Source organism: Astyanax mexicanus, chromosome 21 (genome assembly GCF_023375975.1).
Source record: "Astyanax mexicanus isolate ESR-SI-001 chromosome 21, AstMex3_surface, whole genome shotgun sequence".
Lineage (NCBI taxonomy): Eukaryota > Metazoa > Chordata > Actinopteri > Characiformes > Acestrorhamphidae > Astyanax > Astyanax mexicanus.
In genome coordinates, this window is record NC_064428.1 from 4,133,235 (window position 1) to 4,151,045 (window position 17,811).

Here is a 17,811-nt window from a genome sequence, read left to right on the forward strand (position 1 = left end):
TTTATATATAAAAAGGGTTGTTATAAATGCTGTATAGGCAGAACCAAGTTAAGTAGTAGTGAATGTGGAGGTGGGGCTTCAGATGGGAGCAAGGCTGCACCTGTGAGTAATTAAGAAGGAGCTACATGAGTGAGTAGGCCTGGTGGTTATTTAAAATACTTTTTGTGGTTTAGCACTAGTATCAGATTTTTTTAAAGTGATCTTTGTAGTGGTAATTTCTTAACCTAACGTAAATATTAATTCTGTAAGTGAGTGTGCGGGGTGTTTTTAGATTTCTGTGATTCCTGTGGGTGGGATATTTTTCTGGGCTTCAGGCTGTGCATGCCATATATACCTGAACCCTAATTTTCTAATATTAGGAAAATGAATAAAGATTCATTTATTTTATGACCATACTGGGTTTCAAAGATGGTGGCAGCATTACGCTACCGGCTCAAGCCAAGTTTTTTACAGTATATTAGTCTGGCCCTTTAAAACTGTTCCAATTTCTCATGTGGCCCCTTGGGAAAATGAATTGGCCATCCCTGCACTCATGGAGTTTCTGGAGTTTCTAAACCTGCAGAACAGTAGCCCTCTGGAGGCCACTTTGTAGGGCTCTGGCAGTGCTCCTCCTGTTCCTCTTCACACAAAGGACCAGATACTGGTGGACTGCCTTTGCCAGAAACCAGAAAGGTATACCAGTAGTGACAAGGACACTAGCAAAACCCAAAACTACAGAAGAATCAGTCACAAAGGATTAGTCTGTGATCACTGCAACATCATTTCTTTATTGGGTGGTTGTTTTTCTGTGCTGTTGTCACTATCATTTGCACCAAAGCAGCTAAACTTGATTCACAAGCATTTATGCTTCCTAAGCATTTGTGTTATACTATAATGATACAGGCTGTAAAGAAATGGCTCCTTACTCCCTCATTAATGTGGTGCTATACAGGGAGAGACTATGTTCACTAAGTAGTGATGAAACAAGTGAACTTAGACACAATTTCATAATTATCATGCACCCGCTCTGCTCGCTTAAACACGAACACCTGAACGGCTGAACTGTGTTTAAAAAACTGAGCTCTGAATTAAAGTTAGTAAAGCTCTGAGCTGATCATGGAGTAAAGATTCTGACTGTTACATTTATCCTGTTTAGAAACATTAATCACATTAATCAACTACATGGAGAAACATCTAAGATTAACAGAGCACACCGGCGGGCAATGTGGCCATATTGGGTGCTTTTATGCCAAATGTCGAGTTGTGTTTAAAATTGTCTGAAGGAAACACTGAGTTTTGAAGGGTGAACAAAACTACCAAGTGTTAAGACTCATCAGTGATGTAGATCGCTAACGCTAACCTTGCAGAGACAGCGAGCCATTTTGGAGCCATTTTGGTCACAGCCACAGTGTTCCCTTTTGTTTTTATTTTTGAGCCTGTTTTTTTATATTTAAACATAAACTAAGTGTACGCTAATTTGGTCAGAGCCTTACTTGCACACAACTGCATCATATTTTATTATAAAATCATAATAACTCAGTGTTTTGCAGAAATGACAGTGGATTGTCCTATAACAATGGGGTCTCAGAGGCCTGAATCATCATTTATTTATTGACGTCTTTGTTCTCCGCCTTCAGAAGATTGATGTGCTCTCCCAGAGGAGACAGAATTAGTAACCAGAGAAATGAGAACATGTCAGGAATGGTTCATTACTGTGCTTTATTCATAAGCAGGCAGGCTTACAGAGGCCAGGAAAAGATCATACAAGCTCCATGGAGTCTGGAAAAAATCATCTATAAATACTATATTTTATCTAAATAGAAGTTATATAAATACTACACAGTAGATTACGAAGATTCAAAAATTCATTTTTAGGCAAGTTGTTAATTATGGTATAATTCACTCACTTGACACTTTATTAGAAACTCCTACCTTGTAGCTTCATCTTAGTGCATAGTAAAGATTAGTTTGTCTGTATTTATTTTAAATATTTATTCAATCTCTGTACCTTCTTCCTCAACCTCTACCAGTGTTTCTCAGTCATAGTCCTGCCGCTACCTGCCCTGCAAATTAGTGACTTTCCATTCTTCCATTCTTGCCTTCTCTCAATACAACTTTCGCACTATAAAGCGCACTTAAAATCCTTTAATTTCCCCCAAAAAAGATAGTACGTCTTATAATCCAGTGCACCTTATGTATCATTTTATTAGTCAGGTTGTAAGGGGCCGTAAAGCTAGTTCACTGAAATGCAGCTTTATACAGGAGTTTTAGTGAAGTTTCTTCAGCACAGAGGCTAGAGCAGTATTAGCATTAGCTGCTAACAGCAGCACTAGCTCTTTCACTCTATAGAGTTGAGTATTATTGGACTGTAGTTTGCTTGTTTTCCATGTTAAAACCAAGCTACGTGGGGCGAACTGCTAGCTGTTAGCGCCCTGGGTTACCAGAAGACTCAGGATTCCTCAGTGTAGCACTGTTGGGCTGTTAGCGCTAGCGGTTAGTTGCAAATGATAATATTGCTGCACGCAGCCCTAGTGGAAATCTAAAAATCTAAACGTACTGTAATTAAACAGAAGTGCTTTACTCAGATTAACATCCAGTGCTTAGAAAGACTTTAAAAGAAAATGTTTTTTTTTAAATTACAGTTTTGTTTACTTAACTTAGCTTTACTTAACTTAGTTACCAACTGGGTGGTGCCCAGCAGTGAGACCTGCTGAATTAAAAGGAAAACATGGCGACACCCCTGTTCCTTACTAGTGTCGCATAATGCGCCTTATAATCCGGCGTGCTTTATGTATGAACATAGACCAAACACTAGACGTTTATTGATAGTGTGCTTTATAATCCGGTATGCCTTATAGTGCGTATGTTGTACTTGTGCAGTGAATTTTGGGTAATCAAAGGCTTTTAAATATCTCTCTGAATTCGACTGGGATTCACTGGTGTAGAGGGTGGCTGACAAATTATGTATTAGATGCTCTAAGATGACAATAAATACATTTGTAATTAATGTAACAGGTAAGTGTTTGTACACTGAAGAAAAAGAATATTTGAGCAAGGGAGAAATATATTTAATCTTGTAAACCTCAATATAATTTTTGGATTCATAGGATATTTTTATATTGTATGTATATTGCAGGATTGCTAAACTTCTTCCTAGATAGTTTTCTTGATTTGGGTGTTTAAGGCATAAGTTGAGATTGAAATTTAAATTGATCTTGTTTCAAGAAAAAAATAGTAATTGAATAAAGACAATTTCACTACATACAGTTACTTTAAAACATCTGGAAATATGTTAAAACATACAACTCAAAATGAGAAATTTCTGAATATGTCGACTAGATTAAAGATTACATCACATTCGCTAAAATATCATAATAAGTGTTTTAGTTTAATTAGTAAATCTAAAACCTGGACATTCCACCTTCTCTTCTAGCTTTTCTACCATCATGATTGAATGAAATGGCTTTTAAAGTCAAAGTTATATAAATTATAGATATTCTGCATTTTATGGGTCTTCTTTCTAATGTAAACAGTAATAATAACAGTAAGAGTGGTAACAGTCTGCTCTCACTGGAAGGCTTTGTTACAGTAAGATATATAAACTCTCATCGTCTAAATAATAGCTCCACACTGATGGAATAAACTGACAGGAATGAAACTTGGTGGGATTGTTTGATATTGTGAGACATGCAAACGTTTCATGATTCACGATCGGCCATGCACGTGACCCAAGCAACGAGAATCATCATCTCTGTACCTGACTGAGTATTTAAGCTCACCCAGCATGTGCAGAGTGACCCAACAGCCATGACTGCATCATTCAGACAGCAGTGTGTCTTCCACTGCCAGACGACTGCACCAATACAATGACTGCGCTCAGTGGGGTCATGCCCGACTGTCATAGAGGGACTCAAAAATGGCAGAGATGACCAATGAATCTGTGTAGGAGAAACTGTGAACGGCTTAATGCCACACGTCCATAAGTCCTGGTGTTATAGAGTGGGGTGCAATTTTTTATGATGCCAGATCACCTTTGTCCTTTATTACAGGCACTCTGCTCTGTATAGCCCACTGCTATGTTAATGAGGTCCTACAACCTTCCTTTTCTGAACACACACTCGTGTGCACTATTTAAACCAGACAATGCTCATGCCCAAGACACAGATACTACTGTATATTGTGGCCAGCTTAATATTGTCGCCAGACCCCAGATTGAACATGTGTGAGATACTGTTGGATGTGTTATCAGCACATCATCTCTACCGCACAATCTGCAGGAACGGCTCGATAAGATTTAAGATTAATGGGGTGGAGCCTGGCACAGATTGCATGGCACGCATTCAAGATGTCTACAAATCATACAGAGATGACTGATATGTTGCTTTACACATGCATGACACACTACTACTGTTCTATATATTACTCATATCAGTCTAAACCAGTCTAATTATTTATTGTGAATAATGCTTCGAATAAATAAATATTAAGGGTATTATATGAGTAATGTTAGGTGACTAAAACAACAAACATACCTGCATAGGAGGAAAATATACTATTTGAAGGACAAATACATAAGAGAAGTCTGGTCTAATAAAATGGTATTATTGCTGTAATTAAACTAATCCTATAAAAACAGTACAGCCTTGTGCATGTGACGAAAAGGTGAATGTGATGGGAAAGGTGAATAAGGGATAGTGCAATTCAGCAACATTTCAGTTGTTTGGTATGAGCCTAGATTTCAGGAAATGATATAATAAGGATACAGTAGGAGTTCTGAGTTGTAGCTCCATGCTGTGTATGACTGAATGGTAACAGTTACCTAACATGTAAATAATGTATCATGTGTGAAGGACTAAATCTGAGCAGCAGTTCCGGTGTTGGTCTTTCCAGTGTTGGGCTGAGCCTTTCCGTTGTCCTCTGCAGTTTGTGTCACCAGTGCCGGCGAAGGGCTTGAATGTCGCTGACGACGCATGAACGGGAACACACTGGATACACACATGCATAATGTAAAGGACTACATTCCTGCTTTCACCCCAGTTTAAGGCTGTAATGGAACATTTCTACGGCTTTTTCTGCACCTACCTCTTCTTTGTCTCCTGCGGAACCACAGCCCTCGCTAATAAATTCTTGTACAGTTCAGACTTCAGGTAGCGAGGATACGAGTCCTGTGGATATTAGAGATCATCAAATCAATTCTTAGAGCAGCTGTAGTCACTATACTGTTTCAGTTATACGTATAAAGTCACTCAAAACTGAATCACAGCATTAAATACAACCGAATGTCATAAGAGTGCCTCCGCCATGCTTCACATATGTGTGGTACGCTTCACATCATAAACTCTTTCTTTTTTCTTCATACTTAATAGAATTGAGATTTTATAAGTTAAAATTAGTTTTTTCTATTCGAGTTTGTTCTATAGATGTTGTAAAACTAATTGTCTTTTCACACCTCTGCTTCTCACCAGGGACATTAGAATCTTTCAACAGACAGGAGTCAGTCTGAATACAGTGAATGTACCATTTGTTAACCAAACTAAGTCTGAAGCCTGGCAACAATGAAAAATTAGCATATTTTGCTGAGAGAGGTCTCCTGAAAGAAAGGATGTTTTTAAATGTTGGATCTGAAATGTATCTTGTTCATATGAAATGTGAATGTATTCATTTTATTTTTTCTTTATGAAGAAATGTTAAAGATAACCTACTTTTCTGAACTTTGGGAGAAATGTCTTCATCCCCATGATGGTAAAAGATATCCATATGTAAATAGGGTCAAATTTTGATTTACATGTAAATACAAGATGTTCTGCTCTGCATGTAACCACTATTTTAATCACACTACATGATATTCTTAACTGTTATCTTATTTGACTTGGTCTTCAGATTACTTTAGGAATATTGTTTTATTGATTGTGTGTCTATGTAGGTCACAATAAATTGTTAACCTTTAATCTGAGATTCTTTGAGTTTCTAGACTTTTATAGTTATATAGTGAGTTTCACTGGGTGCTGTACCATGCTCTTAACCTCTGAGGGAAACAGATAAGATTGAGTGTTATGTTCTGTAACCGCTAGTATAGACTAAGTTCTGACCGCTGAACAGCTCAACCCATGTGCTGGGCTGTTTCCACATGTTATGTTGTACTGTTCTGTTGCGTTTCCGCACATATATCCCATCACTGATCTATTTAACCACACCTGGTTTTGTTAGAGAGAACCTGTTTTTTACTAGGTGTGCTACTGATGGGTATTAAAACTGTTCATTTTCACCTAGTTGGTTTTTATTAATTAGTGCCAGATGAGTAAAAAATATTATCTCACCTAAGTCTCATTTAAAGTACCGTAAAGAGCACTTTAAATGAAGTGCTCGGATTAGGAGGACAAGGCTTAGGCCTGTTGTCTCCTCTTCTGCAGTGTTGTTTATTTTTCTTACATTGTATTTCTTTAAACAGATCCTGAGCTCTCTTGATTTGGACACAGTAAAAGCTTCTTCATCTCGACTAAATTTTTTCAGCCTGTGACAACTGGAGGACTGGAATAACTTCAATCACACCTCGGCTGCTTAATTAAAACAGTGTAATTGTCCAAATTGTTACTGGCTTTTGGACCTGACTGTAGCTTTGTATAATATTTAAAGTAAACTGTAAAAGAACGTCCCCATCCCAAAAGCCCTCTTTATTCTAATAGTTTGCACAGAGCCTGACAATAAAGTTTTACAAGTATTTTTAATTTTTATGGTTTTATATTTCAAATATGTTCTAAAATTCTTTGCAACTTATTATGCGTTAGGCTTGGGTGCAGTATCCCAAACACCTTAAACAAAAATGCTTTGAGCTACGAAGACCAAATTTTACGTGTAGTTGTGATCTAAAACACAGCACAAAGCATTCCATTACACAACATGTGCAAGCTCTGTTCTCTGTGTTGCTACCATTCCAGTTCACATTTTAAAATAAACTGGTTAAAACTTCAGTTTACACTTAATGAAATCAACTTTTAAACTAAGTTCACAGTTCCAAAACTAGTTAACTAGTTCAAGTTCATTTGGGTTTTTAGGTTAGTTTTTGGGTTAGTTGCTATTTTTATTTTGGGCTTTTAGCCATTTAGCTCCATTCACCGTATTCACTTTGGACTTACTTGCGTGCTCCCTCTAGCGGTTGGCAGTATTTTTTTTTTATATAAACCGGTTTCGCTCAGTGTTCGTGCACCACAGTGGTTACAGAGGCAGCCAAGTTTCTTGTAAAGTCAAAATGCTTTTTTCCTTTTTACAGACACTATGATTCCTCCCCCACCTCAGAGTGTGTTAACTGCCACAGTAATGTAAAAACTCAGGTTGAGTTTGTACAGCAGTACCCTGCTTTGGCAGAGCATTGGCCAGACACTGGCATTTACCTTCTTCATAAGGAAGTAAATGTGCATTTGTGCATCATCCATGACAAAGCGATGAGGATGCTTGATGCCCTGTAAGGTTTTCTCCATCGTCTTACTGTCAATGTTCACCCAGCGACTGGCTCCTGGTGCGAGGAACTGCCTGTGAAAACACAATGTTCACAAGCTTTCAAACTTTCATCTGTCTGAAATTTTACATCACAAACAAACATGGACATAAACATGATAATACTGGTCTTACTTACAACACATTTCAGCCTTTACAATTATATTTAGTTATATTTAAAATTTGGTTCAATGTCCATCAGCAAGTTGCATTTCATCATTTTTTATCTTTTTTTATCTTTTATATTTGTTGGCACAGATCCGAATTCTAACCATTGTCCACATATTGATGACAGGACTTGCTATTAGTTCTGTGATTAGCTCTGCCAAATGTGGTAGCTGTTTCTCAAAAAATGTGACCTGTATAGAACATTATTGAATGAAAGGTTTATAAACATATTTCATGCATCCCTATGGAAGAGTTTTGCCACAAAACAGTTTTTGGACTCTTACAATATGAATACCACAGAACTCTTTCAAAAGCCGTCTGTAGTAGTGGTGACAAAAAGAGGGGAGTAATGAAGAGGAAAAACAAAACAAAACACAAGAAAAAAACAATGCACAATTTGTTGTTTTGTTGCACAATGACCAAAAAACTGCAACATATGTAAGTATTTATATCACTGTACATATATATATATATATATATATATATATATATATATATATAAGCTCAAAAGCTGCATGCAGAGGATTCTTTCTACATTACAATCTGAAAGCTAGGAGTTCTTACTTGTAAACCTCGTCCACTTTCTCTGCGATTTTGGAGGCTTCACCATGTCGCACCTCTTCACACGCCTGCCAGAATAACAAGTTCTCCGCTGAGAAGTAAGACAGGAATAGAAGAAAAGGGTAGAGCAGGAAAGGAGAGAGAGTAAGAGGGAGAAAGAGAGAGATTGTGAGGAGAAGAGAAAGAAAGGAATGAGGGAGTAAAGAAACACAGGGAGGTGTTACATTATTGATGATTTCAGAAAGTGCGATGGGATGAACCAAGCTCCCCTCTATCTCCCAAAAACACTGCAGTAAACGCCAAGGTTGTTTCAGGTCAAGCTATAAATTACCATATCCGTATCTTTTAAGCTTATAAAGATCTTGTTAAAACAAAATGTGTGGTGTGCAAAAGTATTCATTTTCTCTGAGTGCAACCAATTGCATTCACAAGTTGCCTGATCACTGCTAATGACTAAAACTAGTCCAGCTGTGTGTAATCTAATCTCAGTACAGTTTAAGATGCTCTGTGACGGCCTCAGAGGTTGCTTAAGAGAATATCAGGAAGGTCAGGAATACGGTTGTGGAGAAGTTTAAAGCAGGTCCCAAGCTTTAAACATCTCACAGAGCACTGTTTAATCAAAACTGTAAACCTATAAGGAAAGCACTGATCAGAGATGCAGCCAAGAGGCCCATGGTGACTCTGGACGAAATGCAGAGATCCACAGTTCAGGTGAGGGAATCTGTCCACAGGACAACTATTAGTTGTGCACTGCACAAATGTGGTCTTTATGGAAGAGTGGCAAGAAGAAAACCATTGTTAAAAGAAAACCATAAAAAGTCCTGTTTGCAGTTTGTCAGAAGCCATGTTGGGTACACAGCTAACATGTGAAACAAGGTGCTTTAGTCAGATGAGAGCGAAATTGGACATTTTGGCCAAAATTCAAAACACTATGTTTGGCGGAGAATTAAAACTGCACATCACTCTAAACACACACCATCCCCCCTGTGAAACGTGGTGCTGGTAGCATCATGCTGTAGAGATGCTTCTCTTCAGCAGGGACAGAAAAGTCGGTCAGAGTTCAGGGGAAGATGGATGGAGAGCCAAATACAGGGCAATCATTTAAGAAAACCTGTTGGAGTCTGCAAAGGATTTGAGACTGGTGTGGAGGTTCACCTTCCAGCAGGACAATGACCCTAAACATAAAGCCAGAGCTACAATATAATGGTTTAAAACAAAACATATTAATGTGTTAGAATGGCCCAGTCAAAGTCAGACTTAAACCTAATTGAGAACTTGTGGCAAGATCTGAAAACTTCTGTTCACAAATAATCTGACTGAATTGGGCATAAATGTCAGTCACTAGATGTGCAAAGCTGGTGGAGACATACCCTAAAAGACGTGCAGCTGTAATTGCAGCAAAATGGGGTTTCACTAAGTATTGACTCAGGGGGGCTGAATACTTAAGCAGTCCACACTTTTTAGTTTTTTATTTGTAAGAAATGTTTTGAATCATGCATCATTTTCTTTCCACTTCACAACTATATAACACTTTGTGTTGGTCTTTCACATTAAATTCCAATGAAAAATATTTATGTTTGTGGCTGAAATGTGACAAAATATGGAAACGTTTAAGAGGTATGAATACTTTTGCAAGCCACTGTATGTGTGTGTTTATGTGCAGAGTGTGTGTACCACTGAACTCTTTCTCCAGGTAAGTAAGGAGCTCTTTCTTTCCTAAAGGGTCGTTTAGCAGCTCCATAAAGCTGAAGGTCCAGCGCTCCACTCGCAGCTTGGTTGGCATGGGCACCCTGGTCACAAATACACACAGATCACAAATACACTGACATATAGAGCTATTTTACATTGTACAAAAGTAAAAGCAAATGGGATATATGTGTGTGTGTGTGTGTGTGTGTGTGTTTGTGTGGCACGACTCACATTTCAGCGTTCATGTTCCAGTACATGATGTCATCTGTGATCCAAGGGTTGCTGGGGAGGCATCCTTGCATTATAGGGTCATGGTCTTGGTACTGTTCGCAGTACTTAACAAAACTACACACACACACAAACACACACACACACATCTGGTTTGAAGACATCAAGCATTACAGTGCACTAAAGCCTCACTCTACTGCTCTAAGGGCTGAAGGCTATAAAGTGGTCCATTATGTAGCCAGGCACTGTGAGGTAACACACAATAGCAGGCCAGTGTAGCTATGCAATTTAAGACACACACACACACACTGACACACACACACACACACACACACACACACACACACTGACACACACACACACAAGAGATGTACAGTACCTTTCCAGACAGATTGACGACTTAATTCGATTCCGTCCAAGACTTTTTCTGTTGTGCTCAATCTAAGGTATATCATTTCACACACACACACACACACAGCGGCATAAGGCATTTGTTATTTGTTATTATTACATAACATCCTGAACACATTTCTGTACACTCTTAAACCTATAGGCCCTATCTTACACTCTGCTGAAGGCACATCACTCTGCTCATTGCTATTTTACACCCCGCCAACTCTCTATTTGCACCTTCCGCCTGCATCGTTTCAATAGCGACAGTGAATATATCTACACTGAGGTGTGTTCAGGTAAATGTCTGGCATGTTAAAGTTAAAAGTTAACATTATCAACAGTACAGCGCAGTGCGCATCCAGTTAGTAAAACAGTGGGATAAAATAGAAGATCTGGGGTCAGAGATTCATCATTATCATTTTATTTTTACATTCATTTCAGGTTCTTTATATAATACATCCTCTCACACATCTGAGGCATAAAGGCATAAAACATACGTCTCATTTTCGTTTGTCTGGTGACGTCAATGTACTGTTTATCATATTAAAAAAAATATTTATTTTATTCAATCAATCAAAAATACCAGCATTAGCATTGTGTGATCATTTTATAAGTGGACCAACAAAAAAATAAATCAAAGGCATTATTCTAAACACTGTAGTAAAATGTACTTTTATTAGTTATGATAACATTCTATTTATATTAATGGAATGAAAATACAATAATTAAATTTTTATAAAAAAGATAATAATGTGTTTTCATTTTATACATTTCCATGCATTATAAAATTAAAAAAGTAAGATGCAGTTACCTCTTTTTTGTAGAATTCGACATTCTTTACTGAAAGTCAGAAGAAAGAAAGCAGACGTTAAAATTTTACATAAAACAGTTCTGACTGTTTAAAAATGAAATTATTAAACATGAAAAGCTCTACCATGCTTTAATATAGAAAATGTAAACACTCAGTCAGAGAATAGCAGAAAATTACTTACTTTAGAATGAGCACATCAAAGAAAGGAAAAGACACAAAAAAGAGAAAAATGTTGATTTTCTTTCAGAAGTAGTGAAATTCTCAATAAATGTGCCTCACAAAACTGTGTCCTGATATTTGTCCATCTGTGAGTCCAAACAGATTCTAATAATATTAATAAAGATATAAAATTTATATACCAAAAACACTCTAAAATGAACAACCACTATGTCTGTAAGATAATGTTCACACAGCAGCTAAACCTCTGTTACTGAAATCTGAAACATATCTGAACAGCCATATCCTGACACTCTCAGTCTGCCCACTCATAATCCTAAACTTTCCCCCATGGACTCCATTTCCCAGAATGCACCCACTGATCACTTGACACTTTGTCATTCCTGTTCACCCAGTTACTGATTGCACACACCTGTTCTTGTGTGTCTGTATACCCCTTAATTCCACTTTATCCCTGCCGAGTATTGCACCTAGTTATCTAGCTCTTACAACAACGCATTTCCTTGCTTTTTCTTATTTTGGATTTGCTGTGTATGACTCTGGACTGTCTCACTCCTCCTGTTTGTACGGTGTTTGTATATGCTGACTTCACGTCAAGCATTTCTGTTTTCTGCTACTTGTTCAGACGAATAGTTCACATTAAAAAGACAGTGTGAACAGCCTAGAAAATATCAGATTTGGTGTGAAATTCTGGTTTGGGCCACTTTACCTGCTGTGAGATCTTAGACTATGACTAATATATGTACATATCTCTGATCATTATAGTATTAGAGATAATATTGGTGTGTGAATAAAAACATAACATGGCATAGACCTGTCACGATAACTGTTTTTAATGGACAATAAAATGTCCCAGGAATAATTGTAATAAATGATTTTATTGAGTGTGTGTGTGTATGTGTATGTATGTGGGTATACATATACACACACATACTGTTTTAGAATAAAGTTTGAATAAATATCAGCAACCTTGCAAACTCAGGGACCAGAATGGATCCTGATACTGGAGTCAGGGATCAGATTAAGTGTACGATGTTCCATCAACAGCAAATCTGTGCTGTGTGTGTGTGTGTGTGTGTGGGGGGGGGGGGGGGGGGGGGGCTGAGGTCTCCTCCCTCAGAGCAGATGGGAGAACAGAACAGTGTTCCTGGTTTAAAGTATTTGCTTAAAGCACAACAATAATAACAAGGTTGTCAAAAATGATGGGTTCATATGATGGGTTGATGACATATTGTGATAGACCTATAACGGCACAATGGGAGCCAGGGCATCTACAGCACAGGTTTCCAGTATTCCACTGACCAGTTGTACTCGTGTGTTCGCCCCATTCCTCCTCTCCGGCCCCTCCTCCAATATGTCCATTACACCTGGCTAAAAAATAAAGATTATTACTACCAGTAAATATTAGAACAATAGTTATACTGTTATACTCTGCTCCTCCTCCTTAAGGGATAATTAAACAAAACTTTCTCAGCTGCGTGATCATGGCAAATGAAGGCAAAACAGAGAAAAGGAAATTTGAAGAGGCGCCGTCATCTTATAAATCCACTGTTTGGGACCTTTTTGGCTTCAGCGTTGAGTTTGATGAATGTCAGTTTTTTTCAGCATCATGCAGCTGTAAGTACAGTGCTGTTAGCCTAGCATCTCCCATTTAACACTAAAGAAACACACAGTTTAGATACAGTCCCAATCAGTCTTAACTGATCTACTGTAGCAGGTTCATTAATAAATCATGTTCTTTAGATTTTTATGGACATTTTATGGACAAGTAAATAATGAAAAAATTATTCTCTTTTTTATCCCATTTTTCTCCCAACTTAGCTATTCCAATTATTTCACCTTACCAGTTTCACTCCCCCTATGACTATCAACACCTCAACACCAGGAGAGAGAAGATCTGCACACGCCTCCTCCGATACATGTGAAGTCAGACTCTACCTCTTTTTGAGCTGCTGCTGATGCAGCATTACAGAGTAGCCAGTGCGCTCGGAGGACAGCGCAGCGACTCGGTTCTGATACATCAGCTCAGATCAACATCCCCCTTTAGAGTGATGCACCATCTACCCACCCAGAGAGAGCAAGACCAGTTGTGCTCTCTCTGGACTCCAGACACTGATGGCAGGAACATTATCTAGGAGTCCATAGTAGCAACGTCTTAGTCACCTGAAGCCCAGAAATGATTTTTAATTAGAAAATCTAAAACCTTCCACCAAGAGCTAAAATGTAGCATCTACAGTGGAGGCAGATCTGAATTTATTAAACTGAATTAGATTTTGTTTAGAAGTAGACGGACATCATTTATTCTCACGCTGCTTCTATTTTACTTAGACATGTACATTTTGTCTCCTCACACATTCCACAGTGATGTCTGCCTGCTGGATTTACTGTTTATCAGACATGACCCCCCCCCCCCCCCCCCCCCCCCACACACACGTGTAAATGTGAAGGAATGAAATGGCCTCTAAATCTAGCCCAGATTAGACCCTCAGTTCCTGGATAATGTTTTCACTGTTGGTTGCGTGTGTATAGGTGCCTATTTCTCTCTTAGTCAAATACACTCAAACACACACACACACACACACTCACACACACACTCACACACACACTCACACACACACACACTCACACACACACACACACACACACACACACACACACACACACACACACACACACACACACACACTTACACACACACACACACACACACACACACACACACACACACACACACACACACACACTTACACACACACACACTCACACACACACTCACACACACACTTACACACACACACACTCACACACACACACACTCACACACACACTCACACACACACTCACACACACACTCACACACACACACACACACACACACACACACACACACACTCACACACACACACTCACACACACACACACACTCACACACACACTCACACACACACTCACACACACACACACACACACACACACTCACACACACACACACACACACACACACACACACACACACACTCACACACACACTTACACACACACACACTCACACACACACACACTCACACACACACACACACACACACTCACACACACACTCACACACACACTCACACACACACTCACACACACACTCACACACACACACACACACACACACACACACACACACACACACACACACACACTCACACACACACACACACACACACACATACACACACACAGGATATCTCAATAATGGAATCCTCTTAAGCTTTCAGGCAGAAGATGGAACCATTAGAGAGAAAGCCTTGGTCACATGACCCTGCCAGCCTAAACACACACTCGTTTACACACACTCACACAACATACACTCACTATTCTGCATGTGTGAGTGTGAATGTGAATATATGTGAGTGTATACGTTTGTGTGTGAGTATATATGTGTTTGTGTGCTTTTGTAAAGAAACTCAAGTTCCCTCCTGTTACTCCCTCCTTATGTTTCACCCCCCTATTACTCCCTCCATCCCTCTCTCTGCACTTCTCTTTCCCCCTCCTCCCATCTCTCCCATCCCCCCGGTTTTAAACACCAGCGATGCTTTTAACAGGCTGAGTGAATATTTCATACGCAGAGCTGCATGTAAACATAAGAGCATGTGTAGGATTGTGCTGAAGAGACTATACCACCGGTTAGACTGCGCTGCTCTATATATCACACTAAAGTTTACAGTTATGAAGAGTTATAACTGTGTACAAGCTATTCAGCTAGTTTTATTACAGCTGGAAGAAATCTGTAAATGAATCCTTCTTGGCCAGATATTGCATTTATAACACATAAAAGGATAAAAATATAAGATTATAATATTTGAGATTTTATAAAAGTGACTAAATCTAAAACATTAGCATTACAAAAATAAAAACATTACAATAATTATGTGGAGATTTAGAGAAAAAAAAAATTTGTTGGAGATTTTATCAAGAAACTATTAATTTTACTGTAACATAGTCTTTAAACAGTCAAATAATTATATTAATTCTGTATTTTTTCAGCTAACTACGTTAAGTAAAGCTAAGCTAAGTAAATAAAACTAAACTGTAATAAAAATAATATTTTAAAGTAAACGAGCACTGGGTGTTAATCTACACAGATTTCTCTCCTACAAACTGTTTATTTGAGTGAATTAAGCGCTTTTGTTTATTTACAGTAAGCTTTTCCAGCACTGGAGAATTAGCCGCTCCAGCAGGGCTAGCCGGGGTTAGGAGCGGGCTACGGGCTGATAATACTATAATAAAAAAACAGCAAGCACGGTTAGCTAATGCTAATGCTATGCTAATGCTGCTCCAGCCTCAGTGAGCAGGTCCTCCCGTGTAGGCTGATTCCTGATCTTTCTCAGAATCATCCATGATGTGAGAACTTGCATGGAGCCACAGACAGAGGATGATTGACAGTCATCTTGTGTTTCTTTCATTTTTTAATAATTGTTTCAACAGTTGTTTCTTCTCACTAAGCTGCTGCTAGTTAAAAAAACTTACTTAAAAATATACATATCTTAAATACTTTTTCCCCACTGTATGTGTACATGTTAGCAGTTTTCAAATAACAAAAAACTAATATAATAGGTAGAAGAAGTATGGAAATGCAAAATAATTATATTTATAGGAGTTTTTTTTTAAATAGATGTATGAATAAGTAACAAGTAATTCAAGTCATTCTATCATAATCATATTTAGATAGTGTAACAGATAAATATAAAATAAAATAATAGTAAAATACTTTATATTGGACACTATATATCATAACTATATAACAACATAAATAAAGATTTAAAAAAAACTACAAAAATATTTAGAAATAAATTCAGATTTTTGACCTGTACAGTCAGCAGAGAATTTCAACCAACTTTTAAAATCTCTAATCTGTTAACTCCATAAGATAAATAAAAAGATTTTTATTTTTTAAATATTAAAATATTATTTTACTCTACGTTATTTTGGACCATTGCTTCAGCGTGTGATGTACAGGGTAGCAGTAAAGAGCAGCTGGTGGTGGTAAATGGTGTAAAAGTGTAAACTGAACTCACAGGAGGTCTGTTGATTAGCCAGAAGGCTTGTTCCTGACACTCCAGCACAATCCGGTCAGACTTCCTCCGCTGCTTGGATGCTCTGATTGAGAAAAGAGTAACACCACATTTAAAATAATATAAAAACTACAAACAGATCTTATTTAGCCCTATTGGTACGAGATTAGATTTATGTAGCATGGTGGGGTAATGCAATTTTTACTGAGTTTCTCACAGCGCGTTCCACCAGAAGAAGTAGAACCAAAAGTTAGTAGAACCATCAAAATGTCACATCATATGTCACCAACAGAGAGCGTTGCTCCTGTATAAACAGACACGCCCACAGATCTGCAGGTTCCCACTGCAAACAATCGTTTCTGGTTCTGGAACCCACTTTTTTTAGTGTAAACCCAACAAACCAGTTCAAAATTAGGTTGTGAACCAGAACAGTGCCAGTTTCACAGGAAAAAGCGCAGTGATTTTAGTCCTGTCCCAATTCCGTAATTTTCATAATTTTTATTAAAAACTTTGAGCTCCAGTGTCAGTTAGAGGAGCTGTAAAAATGACCCCAGATTACATTAATCCTGTTTAAATTAACATGTGAGTAAATATACTGTCATATACCATGGAAACAGATGAGATCAACCACATTAAAATCCCGAAGATTAGCTCACCCTGATAGCAGGGAACACTGAATACCATTATTTTTTTGGTTGCATTACATCTTTTAATGTGGATGATGGAAAAAAAAAACTTTAAATAGCCTTAATTTAACATTATCTTAAATGCATTAGTGTTGAATTTATGATACTGAATTAACATTTATTTAAGGGTTGGGCTGAGCTCTTATAAACTCACAGTATAGGCTATAGGAATAGAATATAAACAGGACATACAGTACTGTGCAAGTTTTAGACACCAAAGCAAATTACACTAATCCATTTATCTCAGCAATATGTTTTTACCTAAAAAACCACATATACTTTAAACAGATGCAAATAAACAGAAATACAGTAAAACGTAACAGGAATTCTGATTTTTAATTATAAGTAAGTTTATATATCCCGTGAGCCTAAAGCTAAAGAACAAAGTGTAGAGATTCCAGATTTCTCCTGGATGCTCCTCAGCCAGCATGTGTATATTATGTTCAGTTCCGTCAGCAGCTCACCTGATTTACCACATTTACCAGTAATTTACCACCAAACCAGGTGTTAATTAATATAATAAGAACTAGAAATAACTCTATTAAACTCAGATGAGGAGAGATTAGGA

The 17,811-nt window shown here is 37.9% G+C and overlaps 1 protein-coding gene across 1 annotated transcript in view; it reads right to left on the bottom strand.

Moving 5' to 3' along the window:
• Positions 1 to 1,679: 1,679 nt before the first annotated feature.
• Positions 1,680 to 17,811, bottom strand: part of rgs11 (regulator of G protein signaling 11) — a 36,718-nt gene continuing 20,586 nt past the window's right edge. The window contains exons 8-17 of the mRNA XM_022668631.2: positions 16,561 to 16,642; positions 12,800 to 12,868; positions 11,321 to 11,344; positions 10,496 to 10,557; positions 10,120 to 10,233; positions 9,874 to 9,989; positions 8,203 to 8,290; positions 7,368 to 7,506; positions 5,062 to 5,144; positions 1,680 to 4,964 (exon numbers count right to left, since the gene is read on the bottom strand). Coding sequence (XP_022524352.1) covers positions 4,832 to 4,964; positions 5,062 to 5,144; positions 7,368 to 7,506; positions 8,203 to 8,290; positions 9,874 to 9,989; positions 10,120 to 10,233; positions 10,496 to 10,557; positions 11,321 to 11,344; positions 12,800 to 12,868; positions 16,561 to 16,642 — 910 coding nt within the window. The 3' untranslated portion in view covers positions 1,680 to 4,831. The remainder of the gene's footprint in view (positions 4,965 to 5,061; positions 5,145 to 7,367; positions 7,507 to 8,202; positions 8,291 to 9,873; positions 9,990 to 10,119; positions 10,234 to 10,495; positions 10,558 to 11,320; positions 11,345 to 12,799; positions 12,869 to 16,560; positions 16,643 to 17,811) is intronic.